At 38.7% G+C, this 24,744-nt stretch overlaps 1 protein-coding gene across 1 annotated transcript in view; it reads left to right on the top strand.

Moving 5' to 3' along the window:
* LRGUK (leucine rich repeats and guanylate kinase domain containing) overlaps positions 1-13,141 on the top strand; it is a 118,764-nt gene extending 105,623 nt beyond the window's left edge. The window contains exons 18-20 of the mRNA XM_065884037.1: positions 1,519-1,635; positions 7,792-7,940; positions 13,011-13,141. Coding sequence (XP_065740109.1) covers positions 1,519-1,635; positions 7,792-7,940; positions 13,011-13,141 — 397 coding nt within the window. The remainder of the gene's footprint in view (positions 1-1,518; positions 1,636-7,791; positions 7,941-13,010) is intronic.
* The last annotated feature ends 11,603 nt before the right edge of the window (positions 13,142-24,744 follow it).

Raw genomic sequence — 24,744 nt, forward strand, 5'->3', positions numbered from 1 at the left:
ATATCCTGTTGAATATCCTATACTTGTCCTTCATGAATCTCAAAAAATAGTAGTTAATGATTTGTGGGATCATTTGTTTAATGTCTCCTTTCCACATTAAACTGTAAATTCCATCAGGATGGGGACCATTGTATCTTTATTAAGCCATGAATTCTTATTCCTTAATATGCAATGTTTCACTTAGTCCCTGATGCATAGTAGAGGCTTCATAGATATTAGTGGCTATAATAATTATTGTACTATTAATTATTACATGTGAAGAGGCACATTTAGACTTTAAGATTTACTCAAAGTGAATAACCACGATGTTTATGAAATGTTTGTGTTTTATTTTCTCATGAATGTTATAGGCTTCAGTATTCTGAATTCTCTTTTCTGTGTGACCTTTTGGAAACTTTGAGTAATAAAGTGAAATTCCTGTTTTCAGAAAGTCACTAAGAGCACTGACAAGACCTTAATTATAGTGTCTTAAAGAGCTTTTTAAAGTGCGGTGAGTCGAGGAAGCACAATACAAAAGCCATTTAAAAATGTTTTTCAATTTCACTTCTCTTTATTGTCTGCAATATTAAGCGATCCGTTAAAAATCTTTAACCAATATAAATTAAGTTTTGTCTTTGTCTGCTATATAGCAAAAAAAGTGTGGTTAATTTTCTCCACATTGGCAAGCTATCTTTGGATAGTCTGATAGTCTGATTCAAAACGCAGGCTGTGTGGAATATACAGAGTTCTACTGGGGGGATGGGAGGGTGGTGGCCAGGAGATGGGCACTGTCCCCCAGAGCAGCTAAAGCTGGGGCCTGTGCGACTTCTCACCAGCAGAGTGGCCATGCCTATTGAAACACTGTGGACACTAAGCTGTTTTAAATCTGAGCTCCAAATGGGTTATACTAGGGCAGAAGGATGCTTTGAATTTTCATGCATTTATATGCAGTCGGGCTACTTTGCACATAGCAACTCTATTTAGCAAGTCTAGAGTGAATAGCAGTAGGATTTATTCACTAAAAATAGTTAATGATTCTTTTCAAGTCACTCTGGGGAAACAGGCTAGTATAGATGAAAAATAGATATTTTATGCTAGAGTTCAGCTGAAAGTAACAACATTAGAATTTTTATAAATATTTTCTGGTATTATTTCAAAGCATTAGATTATAAACAAAACTGGAAAATATCTATTTCAATTTTTGTAGCAGTTGATACATTGCTGGACTTCACATAACAAATGAATGAGCGTTTACAATTGAATATGTACTAATCAGTAGGAAGAAAATCTGCCTATATTAATGTCTTATTCAGAAAAATACAAATTTGGTTAATCTACAAATTAGAATGTAATAATGCCAGTGTCTAAGGCAAGCTCTGACGTGAATGCTTATGAGTGTATATATTACATTATTCCAAATAGGTTTTATTGGCGTATGCATTTACTTGGGACGTGTAAAGGTCGGTATTTAGGTATTACATGTGTGTACGCTTGGTATTATTACAAAATTCTGTGGATTTTTTCAATTTCCAATTTCAGGGGTCTAGTACCAGCACCCGTCAGCAGTCTACGTTGTTTTACAGCCTTAGAACTAAAGAAAAATTTCGAGCTTCCTGGAGGTTACTTTAAAACTCCCTTTGGACCTTCTGAAAAGAGGTGAGTTGAGTTTTATTGGATAGAATAAGTTATTTTCTGCTGGTTAGTTAAAATGATGGCACTCATCCTTAAACTTCAGGGAATTCCTAAAGCTGGGAAGCAGGGCCCCAACTCCCACTATGGAATTTGAATAGAATAGATCCTGGCCCTCTAGGGAGGGCACAGGCTTATAACCTAAGTTCACTGGAACCTACGAAGCTTCTCTTTGGGACTTTGAAACTTGAGGGAGTGACACACTGATGCAGGGGCAGTTAGAGATCATTCAAGTCACCAGTGGTGGAAGAATCAAGAATCCATTGTGGAGCGCAAGCAATGGTGTCTACCAGTCTCTTCCTGTATTGCAACTTGGCTGTGTTCTTGGCACCTAGCTTACCTTTGCTCTTGCCAGGTTTAAAAACCTGGTTCCCTAGTTTTCCATTAAATCTATAAACTACCAAATAGCTTTTCAATAACTCCCTTTTTGGTATTTAAACCCCTTATAGACCAGATCAGACCCTTCACCACTGATTTTAGTGCTTGGCTTTTGTGGGTATTCTATTACATTCCATTTCTACTTCAGCTCTTTCTGCCACTACCATTGACTATGTCTCTGTAGGTCTTGAATCCACACTTCCCAAGCAAAGATCTGGCTGGTTGAGTCAATCACTATCTACTACGGGTGCCACTCTTGAGTAGAATCTCTAGCCAGAGCCCTCATAGGTAACAGGCTGGTATATAGATTTGTTGCCCTTAGGTCAAGCAACCATCCTTTATCCAATCCTCTGTGGCCGGAGCAGTGACAGAGAATCAAGTAAAGAACTCTTTAGAAGGGGTCCGTGGGTTTGGTCTCTCTGAATGCATGGCAACAAAGTAGACAAAAGTGACTGGAAGCAAGCACACTAAAACATTAGCAGTGGGTCTTCCTCTAGATTTATCAGTTATTTTCATTTTCTTCTTTTTTCCTGTAACTTCTAAATCGTCTGCATAGGATATATATGTTTTATTTTTATATCCTAAAAAAATTATTAAAAATCCATGAGAATTTGATGAAATATTCAGTAAATGGGAAAAATTGGTCCTAAAGATACAATTAAGTTTCTTATATCACTCTATATGTTAAAACAAATTTTAGATAAATTATAAAGAGTTAAATACAAATCAATGCTTATAATATAAATGGTGTGTTAAATGTCAGGTGCACATGTATATCCAGCATAATATAGGTTTAAAAATATTCATGTGTATGTATAGAAAAAAAACGCTAAAAAGATATATACCAAAATAGTATCAGTTATTATCTTCTAGTGGTGGGATTGTGGCCAATTTTTATTTTCTTTGTTCTTCCCGATATTTTCAACAACGAGCATTTTATAATTTTTGAAGTATTAATATAACTTTAAAATATTAATATGTCATTTAAAAAGTCTGCCACAGCAAAGAGATGTTTTATGAGGGTGATGTGTCATAATGAGAGTGTCAGTTTAAAAAAGGAGTAATGCTTTCCTTTATTTCTGAGTTTTATTATTGTAACGCTTTGGGTTTCCTTTCCTAAATTTGATGATGAAAAACAACAGGCCCCACTAAATGGCCACCCAAGTCTGCACATCTCACTGGATGCTAGAGACTCTAGATTATAGTTAGTTAACAGATTATAATAACAGTGTTGAAACTGTAGATCTCTGAGGATTTATTCACACTCTGGATTTTTAGTACAGGTAGGTAGCCTGATAGGAGTACAGTGAGAGGAAGAATATCTTAGTTTAGGCTGTTATAACAAATTACTGTAGGCTGAGTGGCTTAACCAGCAGACAGTTCTTTCTCACACTTCTGGAGGCTGAGAAGTCTGAGATCAGGGGGCCAGCGTGGCCGGGTTCTGACGAGGGTCCTCTTCCTGGTTTGCAGATGGCTGGCTTCTTGCTGTGTCCCCACATGGTGGAAAACAGAGAGAGGAAGCAAGCTGTCTTTCGTTTTTTCTTATAAGGGCACTAATCTCATTCATGATGGCTTCACCTCCTGACCTAATTACCTCTCAAAGGTCTCACCTCCTTATACCATTATATTGGGGGTTAGGATTCCAATATATAAATTTGGGCAGGGTGGGGTAGGGACACAAACATTCAGTCCATAGCAGAATTTAAAAAAATAAAATAAAATAAATGCCTACTAGGCTGCAGTGGGCTTATTTATCATCTGTTCCCACAGTGAAAAGGGTGGGTCAGACGTTCACTCAAGTCTGACCCTTCCCTCGTGGTAACACATGTGCCTTTCAACCCAGCCACTTTTTGACTCCTGACTTTCAAAGCATTTTCATTTACTCTTAATACTTCCTTTGATACAAAAGAAAAGTAATCGTTTGAAAGGCAGAACTTGCTCTGTGATCCCTTTTTTGGTGTGTGTTTTAAATGAAGAGGTATTCTTTTCCAAAAACAAGAGACCAAAACATATGTGTTTTGGGTTGAATTGTGTACCTAATTCAACTCCCCGCAAATGTACATATTGGAGTCCTAATCCCAGTACCTCAGTGTGTGACCTTATTTGGAAGTAGGGTCATTACAGATGCATTTAGTTAAGATGAGGTCAGACTTGGGAAGGGTGAACGTTTAATCCAATATAATTGGTGTCCATATACAAAGGAGAAATTTGGACATACACACACACACACACACAGAGCAAGGGAGCTTGGGTGATGCAGAAGCCAAGGATGGTCAAAGATTGCCAGCAAAACATGAGAAGCTAGTAGAGAGACCTGGAACAGACTCTCCCTCACAGCCTCAGAAGGAGCCAACCCTGCTGACATTGATCTTGGGCTTTTAGACTCCAAAATTGTGAGACAACGACTTTCAACCATTCAATCCTCAGTACTTTGTTACGGCAACCCTAGCAGGCAAATAAAAATATATATTAAAAATCCAGTGAAAGGCTTCCCTGGTGGCGCAGTGGTTGAGGGTCCGCTTGCCGATGCAGGGGACGCGGGTTCGTGCCCCGGTCTGGGAAGATCCCACATGCCGCGGAGCGGCTGGGCCCGTGAGCCATGGCCGCTGAGCCTGCGCGTCCAGAACCTGTGTTCGGCAACGGGAGAGGCCACAACAGTGAGAGGCCCGCGTACCGCAAAAAAAAAAAAAAAATCCAGTGAAATTTTTGGTGCCATTTTCTTTCTAAGTTCCCTTCAACATACTCTATTTATATCACTTTAGAGATTTGGCCATAAAATCTATGGATTATTGTTTTTTTTTACTAAAAGAAGGAAGAACATCTTTATGCTTCTATAGTTTGGAATAAAAGATGTAACCCATAAAACCTAAATGCATCTAAGTCTGTGTTCAGGGGGGAAAGACTCAGTCTGGTCATACTTCTAGAGAGAAGACCCCAAGCGTGGGTTAATCACGGCCCTTTTCCACTGCAAGGGTAGAGGAAAGAGTTGTTCAGTGACTGGAAAATCCAGATGTTGGCAGTACTGGTCTCAGTTTATATACTTCTCTAGGAAGCGCTTCTTGGACAAGTTCACTTACCTTACATGGAAGCAAGAAATTGGGAAACAAAGTCTTCTAGGAGCATGGGTGTTCTACCTGAAGGGGGCTAGCATTCTGTGAGGGGGTCCAAAAGCTGTTGTCTAGTAACAGGAAGACAGACCCAAGAACTCTGTCCAACCTAGTAAGAGGTACCCCCGCCTTCAAGCAAGCCATTAGACTTCTCTAGTTGATAACCAGTAGTCAAAACTTCTAAGCAGAACCCATAGGCACAGGGAGATTGCCCCATCCCGGAGTATCCCTGCCTGGGAATGTTGGTGCCATCTGGCCCTGGCTGTAGTTGACAGGAAGCTTAGGTCCAGCGAGCAGCCCGTGTCCATGCTCAGCAATATGGAAGCTTTCCAGGAGCACTGGTTCTGGATTCCAGCCGTGAACTACTGCCCCAGGGCTGCAGCCTCTGCCTGCCATTCAGACACATTGGATGTGTCCCCTTAGTATGCCTGCACCACCCACTGTATTTCATCCTGGGTCAAGGACAGGCCCAGAGAGCTAATTGTACTGTGTTTCCAGTGATAGAGCTCCTGGGAACACCTCATTGAGACTTGCTTCTACCCTTTACATCTCTGGTAGTCATAACATCATCCTGGTAAGATGTGGACACCCTCACTTAAATGACAGGCTTTATCTTGAATAGACCCAATTTGGATCAGCCTTTGCTACTGCTACGTATGAACTGAAGTTAAATGTGGAATGTGAACAAGTGGAGGTCAACTTGAACTTGATCCTAGTCTCGTACTTCTTTGCTGAGATGGGAATCATTACGTTGGAAATACAGAGAAGAAAGCGTAATCATAGCCAACTACTAGGCTTTGCAGTAAACAATTATCTGCTGATTTTCAACATTTTAAATCAACCTTTAGCTAAATTATGAAAAGACATAACTATGAATACAAAACTTAATACAGGGCTTCCCTGGTGGTGCAGTGGTTGAGAGTCTGCCTGCCAATGCAGGGGACACAGGTTCGAGCCCTGGTCTGGGAAGATCCCACATGCCACGGAGCAGCTAGGCCCGTGAGCCACAACTACTGATCCTGAGTGTCTGGAGCCTGTGCTCAGCAACAAGAGAGGCCGCGACAGTGAAAGGCCCACGTACCGCGATGAAGAGTGGCCCCCGCTTGCTGCAACTAGAGAAAGCCCTCGCACAGAAACGAAGACCCAACACAGCCAAAAATAAATAAATAAATAAATAATTTTTTAAAAAAAAAACTTAATACAATCAATTTTGACAGTAAAAATTTCCAATGACAGAGTTTAGGAGGTGGAGATGGCAAGTGAGTATATATCATCTGCTGTTGATGGAACAAGAAATGGGGATTTTTAAATATGATACATGAAGACGGAGGAACTGAAAATAGTGATAGAACTGTTTGTGGGGAGAAAAATGGGGGGAGGTTATTAAGTTAGCTAAATCCTTTTTGATCATAGCAGAAATCTCTATCAAAGATATGTTTAAAACTGGCAAGTCAATAAAAGTGACATTTAGAAATAAAAAGTTCATTGTCAGAATATCAAAAAACATTTAAGAATGGTTGGCTCTCAGGAGAATGAAATTGGGGTCACTGTTACTTTCTATTTTAAGCCCTTCTATATGACTTAATTCTAACTATATGTATTTAGTAGGCTGATTAAAGTGTTAATGAAATGTTTTTAAAGAAATGAGTAAAATCGCAGAAGAAAAGTTGAATATATTTTGATTATATAAACATTTTCAGTTGCTCTAGGTCCAAAACAAATTAAAAAGGAAAACAGGAAGCTATATAAAATATATATTAATAACATGTAATACACTATATATGATATACAGTATATGTAACATGTAACATATATAATATATTGAATATAATATTCATTTATGTTTTATGTTATATATTTAATTTATAATATATAATTCAATATATAATATATAACATATATATTCACATAAATTGATATGGAAAACATTTAGATCCTCAAAAGAGAAATGAAGAAAAGAGGTAAATAGTTCACAAAAGCTAATTAATAAATACAAGAACTAATGTTTAATCTTGCCATGAACCAAGCTCAGCTGTTCACAGTGCTCGCTCTGCAGGATGAGCTCTGCCTCAGTGGAGCTGCTTCCCCCAGAGGAAGCCAGGAAGCAGTTGGAGCCCAAAGGAGAGCAGCCAACTGGTAGGAAGCCCACTGGCCCAGACACAGAGACTTCAGGCACCCAGGTCACACCCCAACCTTGTCCTAAAAAGGGGGACAAAAAACTAGCCTTAGGTGTGCCCAATGTGTGGTCCAGATCAGGCCCCCTAACACGCTTTCATTTTTCTCTGTCCTTGAAATAGCAAGGACTGCCCTATATAAATTACACTTGATTCTGAAGTCCTAGGAATTAGGATCCATGCCTGACCCATCTTGTTTTATAGACTCCAGCACCTCTCAGGATGCCTTGCTCTTAGAAGATATTCAGTGATGTTTTGTATAATGGATGAGAAGTTTATGCTAATATATACGGTACTTAACATATCAGCTGCTAATAGGTCTTGGTACCTATGTATCATTGAAAACTTTAGCTCAACAGAGAGATGTTTGCAAACTACTGAATGATTTGACAAAGATAACCCAATGATCATATGGCCATTAATGGTATTTCATCTCAAAGATATATTCATTTTTCATTTTTCAGTGGCATGGATTCCAGTGATTCCATGAAATACTCTGCATTATTTGAGTCTTGTCCATGGTCAAAAGACTTGGCTATTCGGCCTCCGGAAGACAGAATTTATTCACACCCAGAATCAACAATAGGTGATATTGAGGATCAGGCACTAAAAGGTATGAGTCATTTACATATTGTTCTCATATAAATATTAATATTATAATTATATCTATTTCCCACTGTCTTTCTGTTTCTGTTTTTTTTTAATTAAATGTGTGTTTAAAGTTGAGAATCTCTCCTCTGAGGCAGGCTGGGTTATTTATCCCCCATTGTAATAGATGAGAAACAAAGTTAAAAAAGATCAGAAATGTGCCCAGGGTTGCTTAGCTACTTAGAGTGGACTGCTGCTCTGCCCATCTGGCCACACTGCCTGCAGGGGTGTTCTGGGATGAGGGGCACGTGCTCTCGGAAGGAGGTTTTAGCAACTTGGGCTATATTCAGTGAAGGTGAAGAAACGCAGGGAAGTTTTCATATCACTGACCAGTCTCCTGCCCTGGGGGTCTGGCAGAATCCTGGCGGTTTGGGGTTTGAAGGATCAGGCCAGCCCCTCCTATTCACCTCCTTTTTACACCTTGCTCCCCGACAGACTTGTGAATGCATGTCTCCTGGCACAGACAGCATGGCCATCGCATTTTTGTCTCTGGCAATGTTCATAAAGAACATTGAGTAAAGACCTTAAACAGTGCGGGGAGGCTGAAGGGCTAGAGGTGAAAATGGAAAAGGGAGAGAGTAACCCATTGTGGGGCTCTGTGAGCAACTGATAGAGGAGTGAATAAATTGGGCGGAATTCTCTAGGACCTGGAGGCTAAGAGAAGCCACCATTAGTAGCCTGCGGGGGGTGGGGTGGTCTGCCTGAGACCAGAAGAAGACTTGAGGATCCCCCTGCTTCCTCAGGTGACCACGGGAGCCAGAAAGAGTACAGACGTGTTAGGTCGCCAGGGACAACAGGACACAGTAGGTGGCATCTCCAGAAGGAAGGTCCCGAATCAGGCACCTTCTAACCATTTCACAGGTGGACGCCCTCTTCAGGTGTAGCTGTATTCAGGACAGCTGACCGAGATAGGGTATTTTCCAGCATTTTACTCATAAGGGAGGACAGAAGCAATAAATTAGAATCTGTTGGCCTGAAATAAACAGACTGCCAGGTATTTCTCCAGCCAAGATGGGTTTATTAGTGATCACTTCGGGGACTACAACCACAGTGAGCCACATGCAAGGCCGCACAGGGCAAAGGAAGGAGAAAGCTTCTTACAGAGAGGGAAAGGGAATTGGGAGAGCTTTAGTAAACCAAGAGTCCATGGCTTTTCATTGACTGAGTCCTTGCCAGGAAAGAAGAGGAGACTTCTTCCTTTGGGGCTCTGCTATGGTCGCAGGGCGTGAGAGGCTCCCCCTTCTGGTCTCCCAGCTCCACTTCATGGAGGTTTCTGTTATTAATTTTTTACAAGTCCCAAGACTCAAGTTCCAGGATATAATCCCAAATTCTCAAATAGACATACTATGTCATCTCACAGGATGTGTGAAGTGTTCTGGGCACTCTTTTAAAGGCTGTGAGCTGCCACTTCAGAGCCTGAGGGAACCCAGGAGCCCTGGAACAGACATGTCCTCAAAGCTCATCATGGTTCTGGCTTCCCACAGGTCGTGTTCCCAGACCTTTCCCATCTCATTTTCTGTCCTCTGCCTGTATCCTTCCTTATAAATGGGATACTTAGAGTTGAAAACTACATTCCAAACATAGTCTGGCCAGAGCAAAGGGGGGCTGTTACCCGTGGGGCAGGGCTGTGGAAAGAACATTGCATTAGGAATCAGAAGACCTGGGTTTTGGTTCCATTTCTACTATTGTCTGGCTGTACAGTGTTGGGCAAATCACTTAATGTCTGAGCCTTAGGAATAATAATATCCATCCCACAATAATATAGTAATATCCTATATTACTGTAATATATATACTATCATGTAATACATAATATAATAATACAGGACCAGCAAGGTGGGGTATGGTGTAAGTAAGAAGTAAAGTGCTGGATATCTGCTAGGTATTATGATTGTACATTTTTATACACATAAAAGATTGTGGTCGTTTTCTGCTGGGATGGTTTCTGGAGATTTATTTCATGCGAATGGGCCAGGTTTTCCTGTTTCTTTATGTGCATTGTGATCCCGTGTTGAAAATTGGGCATTTGAAAAAGCAACTACCTCTCCCAGGACGTAGACTGGCTCCGTGCAGGGGACACCCTTCGCTGACTGCTGGGGCATGTTCTGAGCCCAGGGTCAGTCCAGTGTGAAGGCTCAGGGTCTTTTCAGTCCCTTTCCGGGCGTGCCCTTTCCCTGACCTCTGTGTGTGCTTTTCCCCAGTTCCCCAGTATACACAGATGCTTTTAAATGAATGTATTAATTGCCCTAAGCATCTTTCTCCTGCTTTTTCTTGGGGCCTTAGCTGTTCTGTGATGTTCCTCAAGTAAGAATCTCTTGTCCCAGGCGTCTTTAGGTCTGTGCCTCCTCAGGGTTTTTCAGGAGCCCTGCCCACTGCTTCCTATGGCTTCCTCTAGCCTGAGATCCCAGCTGTGCCACTTCTAGCCATCTGGGCTATGAGTTAGGTGACACAGAGGCCAATCAGGCTGCCCCTAGATGGGCTCTCAGGAGGGAACTGGGAGCCAGGCCTCTCTTCCCCCAAACTGTACTTCAGCCCCTTGGGGGGGTGGGGAGGGGCAAAGGTGAGTAAAAACATGAGATTTCTTACCCTTGCTAATGTGGTTTTTTCATGGTTGGGCGTTCACTTGGTTGCTGTAGATCACTGACTGATTTCCAGAGCTCCTATTAAGTTATTTTAGCTAGTCTCTAGTTTTTTGTTTTTTGGGTTTTTTTGCGGTACGTGGGCCTCGCACTGTTGTGTCCTCTCCCGTTGCGGAGCACAGGCTCCGGACGCGCAGGCTCAGTGGCCATGACTCACGGTCCTAGCCGCTCCGCGGCATGTGGGATCCTCCCAGCCGGACCAGGGTACGAACCCGTGTCCCCAGCATCGGCAGGCGGACTCTCAACCACTGCGCCACCAGGGAAGCCCTCTAGTTTTTCTTTTAATGTTTCCCTGGGAGAACAGGGGCCTGGAGCTTCCTAACCTGCCATCTTGCCAACATGTTTCTGTGGTGATTTTCTCAGAAATCACATCACACTACTGGCTCTGGGTCAGTTAAACCCTCATTTTTTTTTTTTTTCATACGAACTGCCAAACCAAGTTTATATCATCCAGTATATGTGCTGTTGATTTTTTTTTTTTTTTTACATAAATGCAACTTTTATCTTCAATTTTTTTATCCTTTTGGTTTCAGCCCCACATTCCAACTTGATTAGATCATTTGGGGTCTTGATTCATCTTCCATATTTACTACTTTATAGATTTCTATTCAGCCAGCAAACATGCCACCTATGCCTTTGTCATTGTTGCTGTCAACATTGGGACCCAGGACTTGGCTAAGAGAAACATCCTGTGACAAGTCTTTGGACACTGACTTCCAGGGAGAGTCTACCTGCTTTGTGACGCTTACTCACATCTCTCTAGTGCATTCACACAAGAAACTGCGATGCGTGCCTTGCATTATATCAGCTGTATTTTCTAACTCAGAGGTCCGCAAGCTTTCTGTAAAGAACCAGACAGTAAATGCTTTTGGCTTTGTGGACAATATAGACTTTTTTGCAACCACTCAACCCTGCCATTGCAGTGTGAGAACAGCCATAGACAATATGTAAACGAATGGGCATGGGCTGGTTTCCATTAAACTTTATTTACTAAAATGGGCTGCAGACCAGATTTGTCCTATGTGCTATAGGTTGTTGACCCCTGCCTAAGTAAAAGGGAAATTAAGTTAATTTGAAATAATTTTTCTTTGCAAATCCCTTCCAACACTTATCACTCACTACAGTTCTTTCTGAATGCACAAACCATTTCTTTAATAAACTGGAATTTGCTGAGGTTTAAAGTCAGGTGTGCTGGTTTGTAGATCTTTATTTCCATTTTTTAAATGGCAGTATTATTTGCCTCCAGTACTTTTCTCATTGCAATGAATTCTCAAAGACCAGACACTCTAAAATTACTTCTGTCAGTTATTTCAGCACCCTGGGAGGTAGCTTACCTGGGTGTGGACAAGGGAACTGATGTAGAAGGGAGGCCTGCTCTTCTATTGTCTTCTTTCTTCTTCGGGGCCTTTATTTGCTTAAGATGTTTTTGTTACCCTTTCCAGCTTAAAAAAATATCTCCATGATGAAAAAAAGGTAGAAAATAAGGAGGAGCCTTTTCTTTTTTCTTTTTTTTTGGATGCGCCACATGTGGGGATCTTAGTTCCCCAACCAGGGTTCGAACCCACGCCCCCTGCAGTTGGAAGCGTGGAGTCGTAACCACTGGACCACCAGGGAAGTCCCTTTTATCTTTTTAAGTCCTCTGTTAACAGGATCTCATCTTCTCAAGGAGTATGCCATTCTTGCTCTAAATATACCTTAAAAAGGTCCATTTTGCCTTTAACATTTTGGATTGCATTGGTTTGTTTAATAAGCTGCGTCTTCCCGATCTTATAGGTCACTCCATTTTGCTCACTTCCTGTAGAATCCTCTGCCTTACTCTCTCAATCCCTCCTACACTGATTTCTCCCCACTGAGAATTCGGCTTCCTCTGTGGCCACTATGCTTCCACCTTCAGTCTCATCTTCCAAACTCCTCTTGCTTCCATAGTCCCCAGAGGAACCTAGCTCTGTGGTTCATCCTTGGTGTCTTCCTCCTTGGTTAACAAGCCAGTCTTAAAGGGCATTAGATGAGTTTTCTCTAGGAAGGACTTCAGAGTGTGTGTTTGTGTCTGTGCTAAGTCTACTCACATATGATTGAAAAGGAGTATGTGCAGGGCATTATGACAGAGGGTATGAATGAGCAGGGTAGAAGAGTAGCATAGGAATTGCCTGCTGTAGCAACCTTCTGGTCATTGGGCAAGTCTCCCCAGCCCAAGGTCTGTCCAGCCACGGACATGATATATTCTCCACCTCATCCCTTATTTTTCTTATTTGGGTGTCCTTTATTTCTTATAGTTTGTTATGAATGAATTCTAAAAGTTATTCTGGTTCTTACATCATGCAATGTTTATTTTCTTTGTTTAGTGTACCAAGGGGTTAACTATACATACTGTATCTTTTTTTTCTTAATATTTTACAGCACTACATAAACAGGTATTTCCATGTGGAAAAGGGTCTCTCCAACACAGAAGACACACGATCTCAAGCATCAGTCGCCCAGGTTCCAACACCAAACCCACCCTCCCTCCGATCCCTCAGGGCCGCAAGTAGACCCGTACCTGACATTTGATCTTAACATGGAAAACTTGCTCTGATCATGTCCAGTCCCTTTGTCTCACCTGGCCATGGATCCTGGCTATTCCTCACTCAGCCAACTACCTACAAAAGAATGTTCTATATGCCTTAATTCTCTCAGTTTCTTTTGTGATTCTCTGAATAGTGTCTATCTTTTTTAAAATGTAGCTTATTCTTAGCTTTTATAAATTGAATTTCAGTTTTTCCCACAGCTATGAATGAATTTTCTAGCTGCTTCCTGCTCTGAAATATCAGATGGCAAGATCTCTGCCTTGCTACATGCATAGTGATTGTGGGATAAAGACAATGAAGATTGTGCTCTTAAAATTTCAATGCGTCCATTATTTATAGCATTAGTGTATACTTTACAGGATTGAAATATTTTGTTCTTCTCATTACAAAAAAATTATAGAGTTCCATTTAACTTCTGACCAATGTGATACCTCAGATTCCTTTAGCAATATGAAGGAATAAAGAGTATCAGGTATTTCTTTTATTTCACCCTTTTTTGACTCTGATTATGAAAGGTTTATAAGCAATTTTCATTGACTTTGTGCTTTCACTTCCTGCCGTCTGCAGAAGAAGAATTGAGCAGTTATAGGCAAGGCTGGTATTCGGCTGATTTGTGTGAGCGAGACTATGCTGGTTGTTAAAACACTGAAATGCACCCGTTTGGATGGGTAAATGGTCTTTCCTCTGAATCCTCTGTGCATGGTGATTCATGGGAACAAGAGCCTTCCCATAGTATGGCATTAATTGTTAAATATTTTAAATATCAAAATCCTCTAATGCTTTCCTTTTTAAAAAACATCAAAACTTCCTTTGATAATCCCCTTTCCCGTAACTCAAATTTGGATGTAACACGATTTGCTATTGGCTCCTATCTTCCACCTAGCCCTGTTCTCAACAGGAGCTGGTTAAAGTTCTTTTCTTGGGGCGGGTAGGAGAGGCTGGGAGGGGGAATGTGGAGGAGAGTACAAGGCTGAGCCGGAGAAGGGAGGCAATGCTCTCTGGAAAAGTAGGGGTGCGGAGAGTGGGTCGCTGTGCCCCAAGGATTCACCAGCATCATCTAATCTTTTTAAAAGTTATTATAAAATATTTTAGACACAAGGGAAGATATAAAAATAATAGTTTCAATTTCAAACAATATGGAAGAGATGCTTTTAAAAAACAATTTCTCCTCCTAAGCACAGCTAAAAGCATAGAAATGATATATATAAAACAAAGGTAAGATTGAGAGTTAGAAGGAAGAAGGCAGACCACCTGAGGACCCTGGGACCTGAGTAATGACATAATGGTAATTTCCCTGGCTCTCCTTTTGCCTTAGTTATCCTAAACTGGGTGCTGGAGAAGCTAAAACCCCAAAACACTAATGATACAGACAACAAAATTTCCAACAAAGAGCCTGCTCCTTCTAGCTAAAAGACTAGGAAAGGAGCAGACTAGCAACACAGAAACCTTTTAGACAAGGACTGCTTTACTCCAGCTAAATACGGTGAATAAAATTCTGGCCCCATCCTTTTTCTCACCCTTGTTAGCAAAGGCTTCCACACTTTTCTAGCTGTAACAATGTTCCCCTTCTCTTCCCTGATGTGACAATATCAGGGAAATTTTTGTGGAGAGCCAGGATGTTTACCACCACTCAGTGTTAATAAGAACCCCCTCTCAGAGTATCATTGAAGGCTACTTAGGGACCTAGACTGCCATTCCTCACCTGGTAGTAATGACGCACCTTTTCCCCTTCCCATCAGGTGGTGTCAGAGGTCTTGTGGAGGTCCAGCACCTTCACCACTGACCTGTCTCCTTGCAGTGTCAATGGAGGCCATGTGAGGACCTAAACTTCCACATCCACTCAGCATTAATACAGCATCATTCCCACTTTTCCCACCCTAAGTGTCAAGAGAAGCCAAGTGGAGAACTTAGACTTCTACCTCCACCTGGCAGTAATGACTCAGTGCTCTCTCCCCAACTGGCATGGTGTCAGAGTAGGTCAACTAAACAGAAGGTTTAAATAAGATCCAGAGTCTCATACTATCCAAAATGTCTAAGATATAATAATAAAAAAATACTTACGAAGAATAAGGAAAACCTTAACTTAAATGAGAAAAGTCAATCAACATATGCCGACACAGAGGTGAAACAGATCTTGGAATTATCTGACAAGGATTTTAAAGCAGCTGTGATGAAGATGTTTCAACAAGCAATTATGCACATGACTGAAACAACTGAAAAAGAGACACGATCTTAGCAAAGAAATAGTCTTGAAAAGAAATAGAAGATATAAAGAAGAAACAAATGGAACTTTTAGAACTGAAAATGCAATAACTGAAATTTTAAAACTTACTGGATGGACTCAACAGTAAAATGGAGAGGACAGAAGAAAAAAATCAGTGAACTTGAAGACAGAGCAATTTTAGTTACCCAATCTGAATAACAGAGAGAAAATAGACTGAAAAATAAAGTGAGCTCCAAGGATATGTAGGACTATATGAAAAGATCTAATGCTTATGTCATTAGAGATCCAGAAGAACAAAAAAGAGTATGGGGCTAAATAATTATTACTGAAAATTGCCCCAATTTTGCAAAAGCCAAAACCCTACAAATTCAAGATGATGAATCCCAGACAGGAAAAACCCAAATAAATCTGCAACAAGACACATAATCAAACTTTGTCAAAAAGACAAAGAAAAATATCTCAAAGCAGCAAGAGAGAAACGATATCTTAATTATAAGGAAACAACAAATCAAGTGATAGCATATTTCTCATCAGAAACTATAGTACTGCCAGAAACCACAGAAATGGAACAACATTTTTAGTCCTAAGAGAAAAAAACCTGTCAATCTGGAATTCTCTATTCAGGAAAAGTGTCCTTCAGGAATGAAGGAGGAAATCAAGACATTCTCAGGTGAAGGAAAACTAAGAGAATATATTGACAGCAGACCTAGCCTAAAAGAATGGCCAAAAAAAAAAGAATTCTTGAAACAATGAAAATGATAAAAGAAGGTAATTTGAAACATAAAAAAGAACAGTGGAAATAGTGAAAATATGGATAAATACAATAGAAGTTCCTCCTCATCTTGAGTTCTCTAAATTATGCTTGATGGTTGAGCAAAAATTATAACGTTGTCTGATGTGGTTCTCAATATATGTAGAAGGTATATATAATTTAAGGCAATTATAAACAGGAGTAAAGGGACTTAAAAGGAGGTAAGCTTTCCACATTTCACTCAAACGGTTAAAATGTCAACACCGGGAGACAGTGATAAGTCATATATGAATAATATAATACCTAGGATACCACTAAAAAGCTACTTTGTGAGATACACTCAAGAGCACTATAGATTAAAAAAAGTGGAATTTTAAAAATGTTCAAGTGACACACAGGAAGTCAGGAAATAGAAAACAGAGAACCAAAAAACTAAACAAAATACCAAAAGCAGCCTTAAGCTCTACCATACCAACAGTTACATTAGAGTAAATGGTCTAGATACACCAATTAAGAGGCAGAGGTTGGCAGAGGGGGTTAAAAAAAATGACCAAGTTATATCATGTCTACAAGAAATTCACTTGAAACTTAACAACATAGGTTGAAAATAAAAGAATGGAAAAGTGTTTGCATATATCATGCAACCATTATCAGAAGAAAGGAAGAGTGGTAATATTTGTATCAGATAAAGTAGGCTTCAGAGAAAAAAAATTACAAGATATAGAGGTACATTATATAAGGATAAAAGGGTCAATCCACCAAGAAAACATAACGTGATTAACTATGTATGCACTAAAGAACAGAACTACAAAACGTGAAGCAAAAACTGACAGAACCGAAAGGAGAAACAGTTGTATATTCCAACATCTCTTTCTCAACAGTTGATAGAACAATTAGACAAAACCTCCAAGAGTATATAATAATTCAACAACATCATCAACCAGTAGGATTTAATTGACATTTATAGAACGTTCCATTCCAGTGACAGCCCAATAAACATTCTTTTCAAGAGTGTTTCATGAATGTTCTCATGGAACATTTGCCAAGACAGACCATACCCTGGACCATGAAAGAAACCTAACAAATTTAAAAGAATTCAAATCATACAAAGTATGTTCTCTGACCACAATGGAATCAAACTAGAAATTAATAACAGATAATAGAAAAGTCTCCAAACATCTGGAAATGAAACAACACAGTCTTAAATAATCTTTGGGCCTAGGAGAATTAAAGAGAGATCTATGGTCTCAAGGGAATTTAAAAATACATGGAACTATATGGTAGTTCTATTTATTACTCAGCTATAAAAAGAAACAAAATTGAGTTATTTGTAGTGAGGTGGATGGACCTAGAGTCTGTCATACAGAGTGAAGTAAGTCAGAAAGAGAAAAACAAATACCGTATGCTAACACATATATATGGAATCTGAAAAACAAAAAAAAGGTCATTAAGAACCTAGGGGCAGGATGGGAATAAAGATGCAGACCTATTAGAAAATGGACTTGAGGACACAGGGAGGGGGAAGGGTAAGCTGGGACAAAGTGAGAGAGTGTCATGGACATATACACTACCAAATGTAAAATAGATAGCTAGTGGGAAGCAGCTGCATAGCACAGGGAGATCAGCTCGGTGGGGTGGGGTAGGGAGGGTGGGAGGGAGGCTCAAAAGGGAGGGGATATGGGGATATACGTATGCATATAGCTGATTCACTTTGTTATAAAGCAGAAACTAACACACCACTGTAAAGCAATTATACTCCAATAAAGATGTTAAAAAAAAAAATAGAAACTGGAGAAGAGGATTCTTAAATCAATAAGCTCCTACCTCAAGAACCTGGGAAATAAAAATAAACCCAAAATAAGCAGAAAGAAACAACACAGAGCAAAAATCATTGAAAATGAAAACATAAAAGTAATAGAGAAAAAGCAGTAAAACAAAAAGCTAGTTCTTAGAAAGGATCAATAAAATTGACAACCTCTCTCTGGTTAAACTGACAGAAAAAAGAGAAGACACAAATTACCAATATTATAAGTGAAATGGGATGAAACTTCAGATTCTGAAGGCATCAAAAGGATAATAGGGAATACTACAAACAATTCTACACACATAAATTTGACAAATTAGATGGAATGGACCAATTCCTCAAAAACAAACTACCACAACTCACACAGTATGAGATAGATCATTTGAGTAACCCTATAAATATTGATGTATTATAGGAATTGAATAATTAAATTGAATTAAAGTATTCATAATGATGAAAAAGAAATCTCCAGGCCCAGATGCTTTCACTGGAGAATTTTACCAAATGTTTACAAAAGAATTCATACCAATTCTACATAATCTCTTTTAGAAAATGAAAAAGGAAGGAACAGTTCCCAACTTATTTTCTGAGGCAAATATTACTCTGATACCAAAGTCAGACAGATGGTACAAAAACAGAAAACTGCAAACCAATATCACTCATAGATGCAAAAAATCCTTTAAAAATTTCAGCAAATAAAATTCAGCACTACCTAAAACGAATTATACACCATGACCAAGTAGAGTTTAACCCAAGGATGCTGATTCACTAATTGAAATCAACCAATGTAATCTACCATAATAACAGGCTAAACAAGAAAAATTTACATGAGCAGATCAATTAATGCAGAAAAAGCATTTAACAAAGATTAACACCCATTCATGATAAAAAACTAGGAATAGAGGAGACTTTCTTCTATTTGATAAAGACTTTGGTACATGTCTCTATCCCTAAACAATATACACTTTTGTTCACCATGACTTTAAACTTTATTTTATACTGTATATATTCATCAATTAACTTCTTCTCAACTTTATGGGTTTAATCCATGAACATTGTGTTGGTTTAGTTTTAAGGTTTCTCACTGCTGTGTACTATTCCACTGTAAGAATATGCCACAATTTATCCACTTTCCTCTTGATGAATGCTAAATTTGTTTTCACTTTTTTTTCTACTATAAAAGGTACAGCTGAAAAAATTCTTCTATAGGAGTGGAATTGCTGTGTTATAGGTATACAAATCTTTAACTTTTCCAGATATTGGTTACCCTACTATGCCCTCACAAATATGTAAGAGTTTTTATTTTTCTACATCTTCAGCAACGAGTGGAATTGACAATCTTTTTATTGCTAATCCAATAGGTGTTAATGTAAACTCATTGTGGTACTTTGGATTTCTCCAAAGTTGAACATTTTTTATAAGATTAGTGGCCATTTATGGCTCATCTTCTGTGAGTTGCCTATTTATATGTTTTGTCTAGTTTTAAATTGGGTTATTATCTTTTCTTACCAATTTGCAGGATTTATTTATATATTCTGGTTATTAATTCTCTAGTTATATGAATTGCACATCTTTTCAAAGGCTGTGTCTTTTCACCTTTTAAAAATGTTATATTTTAATGAGTAAAAGTTATTAATATGGCCAAATTTTTCAAACTTTTTCTTGATAGCTTGTGCTTTTTTATGTCTTATGTGTTCCTTCCCTATGCCATAGTCATAACTATAGTCTCTTAGATATTCTAAATGCTTTTTACAAAAAAGTTTTACCTTCGCAATTTAGGTCTATACTCTACCTGCAATAGAGCTTTGTGTATGCTCTGAGGTAGGACTTAATTTCTTTCTAGTTGTTCCACCTCTTTTTCTCTCTAATCTGTAAGACCTTGTCTCTCATATTATTTCTATAAATGTTTGGGTCTGTTTCTGGGTTCTCTGCTCTATGTTACTGTTTTATTTACTATACATTTATAATAAGACTTACGACCTGGTAGGACAAGTTATGCACTTTGATTTTCTTCAAAATTATCATGACTATTATTCACATTTTGCTTTCCAAGTAACTTTAGACATTATCAAACTTGCAAATGCCTTATTTAAAGTTAGTTAGAATTACATTTAGTTCATAAATTTGAGGAAGCTTGTTTTCTTTATGATATTGAATCTCCCCTTCTCTAAACATGCTTCCTTTTGTACGTTTTCTTTAATTCCTTTAATAAATTTGTATACTTTTCTCCATAAAGGATATATGTATCTTTAGTGAGGTTTATTCCTAGGTACCTTTTATTTTGGTTATTTTAAGTGGAATATTCTTTAAGATTATATTTTCTGTGACTGGTGTATGGAATGCAATTCATTTCTATAATTATCATGTATATTATATATTCTGACAATATATTTGCAGATTATTTCAGGATTCCATGCAAATATCATAAAAAATGACAATTTTCCCCCCTTTCTTTACATTCCTATTATTATTCTGTTTTTAAAATTTCATTTCCTTATTTTTTCTTCTAAAAACTTACCTGGAGAGAACTTCCAATACAATGTTGAGTAGAAACAATGATAGTGGACATCCTTGTCTCACTTTTGATTTTAAAAAGAATATTTCTAATGTTTCACTATTAAGTGTGAAATTTGCTGTAGATTTTTGGCAGATAATCTTTGGAAAATTTTTTCATTTAATTCCTGGCTTACCATGAGTTTTACAATGAAAGAGTATTGAAAGGAAGGTGTTTTCTTTGTAGGGTACAAAAATTTGAGGTATATATTAATTCAATCATATTATTGTATTATTTGAACTGTTATTTTCTTTTTTTTTAAATTAATTTATTTTTGACTGTGCTGGGTCTTTGTTGCTGCACGTGGGCTTTCTTTAGTTGTGGTGAGTGGGGGCTACTCTTCGTTGAGGAGTGCAGGCTCATTGTGGTGGCTTCTCTTGTTGCTGAGCACGGGCTCTAGAGCACAGACTCAGTAGTTGTGGCGCATGGGCTTAGTTTCTCCGCGGCATGTGGGATCTTCCCGGACCAGGGCTTGAACCCGTGTCCCCTGCGTTGGCAGGTGGATTTTTAACCATTGTGCCATCAGGGAAGTCCCCGAACTGTTATTTTCTTAGTTTGTTTTTTTTTTTTCTACTTACTCATACTGAAATGTTAAAAAAAACACCCTCTCACTATGATTGGGTTTCCCTCCCCTTCCCTCCCCTCCCCTCTCCTCCCCTTCCCTTCCTTTCCCTTCCCTTTCCTCCTTCCTTCTTTCCTTTCTTCTTTCTCCTTCCTCCCTTCCCAGATTACCTGCTGACCATGGAAAAGTTAGTGGTACATAAAAAACATGCTTACTGGGACTTCCCTGGTGGTGCAGTGGTTAAGAATCCACCTGCCAATGCAGGGGATATGGGTTCGAGCCCTGGTCCGGGAAGATCCCACATGCCTCGGAGCAACTAAGCCCGTGCACCACAACTACTGAGCCTGCCCTCTAGAGCCCACGAGCCACAACTTCTGAGACCATGCACCACAACTACTGAAGCCTGTGCACCCCAGAGCCCATGCTCTGCAACAAGAGAAGCCACCGCAATGAGAAGCCCGTGCACCACAATGAAGACCCAATGCAGCAAAAAAAAAAAAAAAAGCATGCTTACAGAAGCATCAAAAGTAAACATCACACAATTTTTTTAAAAAGCAGTAGGGTAGTGATTTTATAATCAGACAAAATAAGAGGGCAATATGAAAATCATTAAATGATACATAAAACACCCTTTTACATTAAAACAGGTGCATCCCATAACAAAGGTATAACAGTCATGAACGCTTAGGAATTGGGTCATATAACATCAAAGTATATAAAGCAAAAAAATGTTAGAGATGTAAATTGCTTTCTATCTAAAGAGTTCTCATCCATAAACCTAGGATTATAACAGGATTGCCTGTTGGGATTTTTTTTGATGATTAAGCTGGATGATGTGTGTATGTAGTGAGTACAGATACCTCAGGCCACAAACTCTTAATTTTTTTTTTTTTTTTTTTTTTTTTTTGCGGTACATGGGCCTCTCACTGTTGTGGCCTCTCCCGTTGCGGAGCACAGGCTCTGGACGCGCAGGCTCAGCGGCCGTGGCTCACGGGCCCAGCTGCTTTGCGGCATGTGGGATCTTCCCAGACCAGGGCACGAACCCGTGTCCCCCGCATCGGCAGGCGGACTCTCAACCACTGCGCCACCAGGGAAGCCCCACAAACTCTTAATTTTAAGCTCAAATCCAAAGTGAAAGAAATTTAATCTTATTCCCTATCAATTCAGGACAATCTCAATCAATTCTGTTGCCTCTCTCTTGCTTTTAACCTGGGATTTCATCCAACTTCTAAGGGTTTACGGAGTTTTAAGGCATCAGCAGGAGGCATCTGGTTCCTGCATTAATGAGAAATTCTTGGGTCTTGCCTACTCTCCAGGGACCATGCCTATAGCTGCTGACACATCCCTATTATTTTGACCACTCTAGGTATGTTGACTTTTTTTTTTTAATGTAACTTTCTCTTTGTGAAAGCACATAAGAAACCAACTGCTCTGCTGTGCCAATCTGGGTCAAGAGGTCTGTCTTAGGCCCTCTCTGCCTTGACACCCTTGCAGTCTTCTTTCTTTGCTGAGTTCCCAGAACATGGATATATTGGGAGCTCAGTCAGCTGGCTGCCTGGTAGAGCTCCATATGGGAAGCCAAACAGTGGACCCCTGCTCTTCAGGTCCCACATTCAAGTAGGATTTCTATTGTATCCTAGACCTTGAAGTTATCTGTGGAGTAATGGTTCTCAACTGGATTGGCAAATCACTTTCTCCATAAGTTTAAAAAACACCAGTGTCCAGGCTCCATCCCAAGCCAATTAAATAAGGATCTGTGGGGATGGGGGCTAAGGCATTGTATTTTTTTAAAGTTCCCAGAGTGATTCAATTGGATAGCCAGGATCGAGAGCCACTGCTCCTGGAAGATAGAGTGGGGGCTTTTCTAGAATGATTTTATCAATTTTTTTTGTTGTCTTCAGCAGATGACTGACCATCTCACCACACCCTTATTAGCATAAACTATATTATAATTTTTTAATGTTTATATTTTTTAATTTTTATTTTATTGAAGTATAGTTGACTTACAATGTTTTAGGTGTGTAGCAAAGTGATTCAGTTGTACATATGTATAAAAATATATGTATTCTTTTTCAGATTCTTTTCTATTATAGGTCATTACAAGATATTGAATATAGTTCCCTGTGCTATACAGTAAGTCCTCATCATTTCTTTTATATATAGTAGTATGTATCTGTTAATCCCAAATTCCAAATTTATCCCACCCCCCCAACTTTCCCCTTTGGTAACCATAAATTTGTTTTCTATGTCTGAGTCTATTTCTGTTTTGTAAATATGTTTATTTGTATCATTTTCTTTAGATTCCACATATAAATTATATCATATGATATTTGTCTTTGACTTACTTCACGTAGTACAATAATCTCTATAGGTCCATCCACGTTGTTGCAGATGGCATTATTTCTTTTTTGTATGGCTGAGTAGTATTCCATTGTATGTACGTACCACATCTTTATCCATTCATCTGTTGATGAACATTTAGATTGCTTCCATGTCTTGGCTATTGTAAATAGTGCTGCTTTGAACATTGGGGTACATGCATCTTTTTGAATTAGAGTTTTCTCTGGATATATGCCCAGGAGTGGGATTTCTGGATAACATGGTAACTCTATTTTAGTTTTTTAAGAAACTTCCATACTGTTCTGCATAGAGGCTGCACCAGTTTACATTCCCACATAATTGTTTATCATTACTAATTTGATAGTTGAAAAATGCTATTTTATTGATTAGGTTTAATATTTCTCATATGCTTATTTTTTATTAGTATTTCCATCTTAGTGAACTGTTGGTTCATATCTTTATTATATTTTTATCCTGGGATGTCAGTGTTTTATATTTTTGTGAGAGCTTTGTCTATTAAATATTAACTATGGGGTCCCCATTTGTTTTAAATATCCATCCCAATTTGTCATTGGTCTGTATTTATTTTAAATAGAGAAGATTTATTTTAAATAGAGAAGATTTTAACTCTGTGTTTTCTTATAAAGCGTTTGCTTATGTATGATCATGAAATCTATTCTCTAAAAGCAGTGCTTGTCCAATAGAGCTTTCGGTGATGATGGAAATATGTAAAAATACCTACATTGTCCAGTATGACTGAGGAGCTGAATTTTTAATTTCACATACTTTTAATTAATTTAGATGTGAATAACTACATGTTACTAGTGGCTACTACATTGAACAGTACAATTCTAAAGAGTTTATCTTCATAGTCTTGGGATTTTTTTTTTTTTGGCTGACAGTTATTTTGAGAGTTCTCTTATAAGTTCTAGTTTTGGTGGATTATAATGAAGAAATGAAAATATGGCTTTTGTAATTTATATTTTTTAAACTTATGCCTTGGCATGTGCTGAATTTTAAAAAATCAATGGGATTGAAAAGAAAGTCTATGGTATAAAATTTTGCTACATCTACTAATTCAATTTTTCTTATTACATTATTAAAACTACATATATCCTCTTTTTTTTCGAGTTTGGACTTCTACTCATCTTTTTTTAAAATTAATTTTTATTGGAGTATAGTTGCTTTACAATGTTGTGTTCGTTTCTGCTGTACGGCACAGTGAATCAGCTATATGTATACATATATACCCTCTTTTTTGGATTTCCTTCCCATTTAGGTCACCACAGAGCACTGAGTAGAGTTCCCTGTGCTATACAGTAGGTTCTCATT

This window comes from Phocoena phocoena, chromosome 9 (genome assembly GCF_963924675.1).
Source record: "Phocoena phocoena chromosome 9, mPhoPho1.1, whole genome shotgun sequence".
NCBI lineage: Eukaryota > Metazoa > Chordata > Mammalia > Artiodactyla > Phocoenidae > Phocoena > Phocoena phocoena.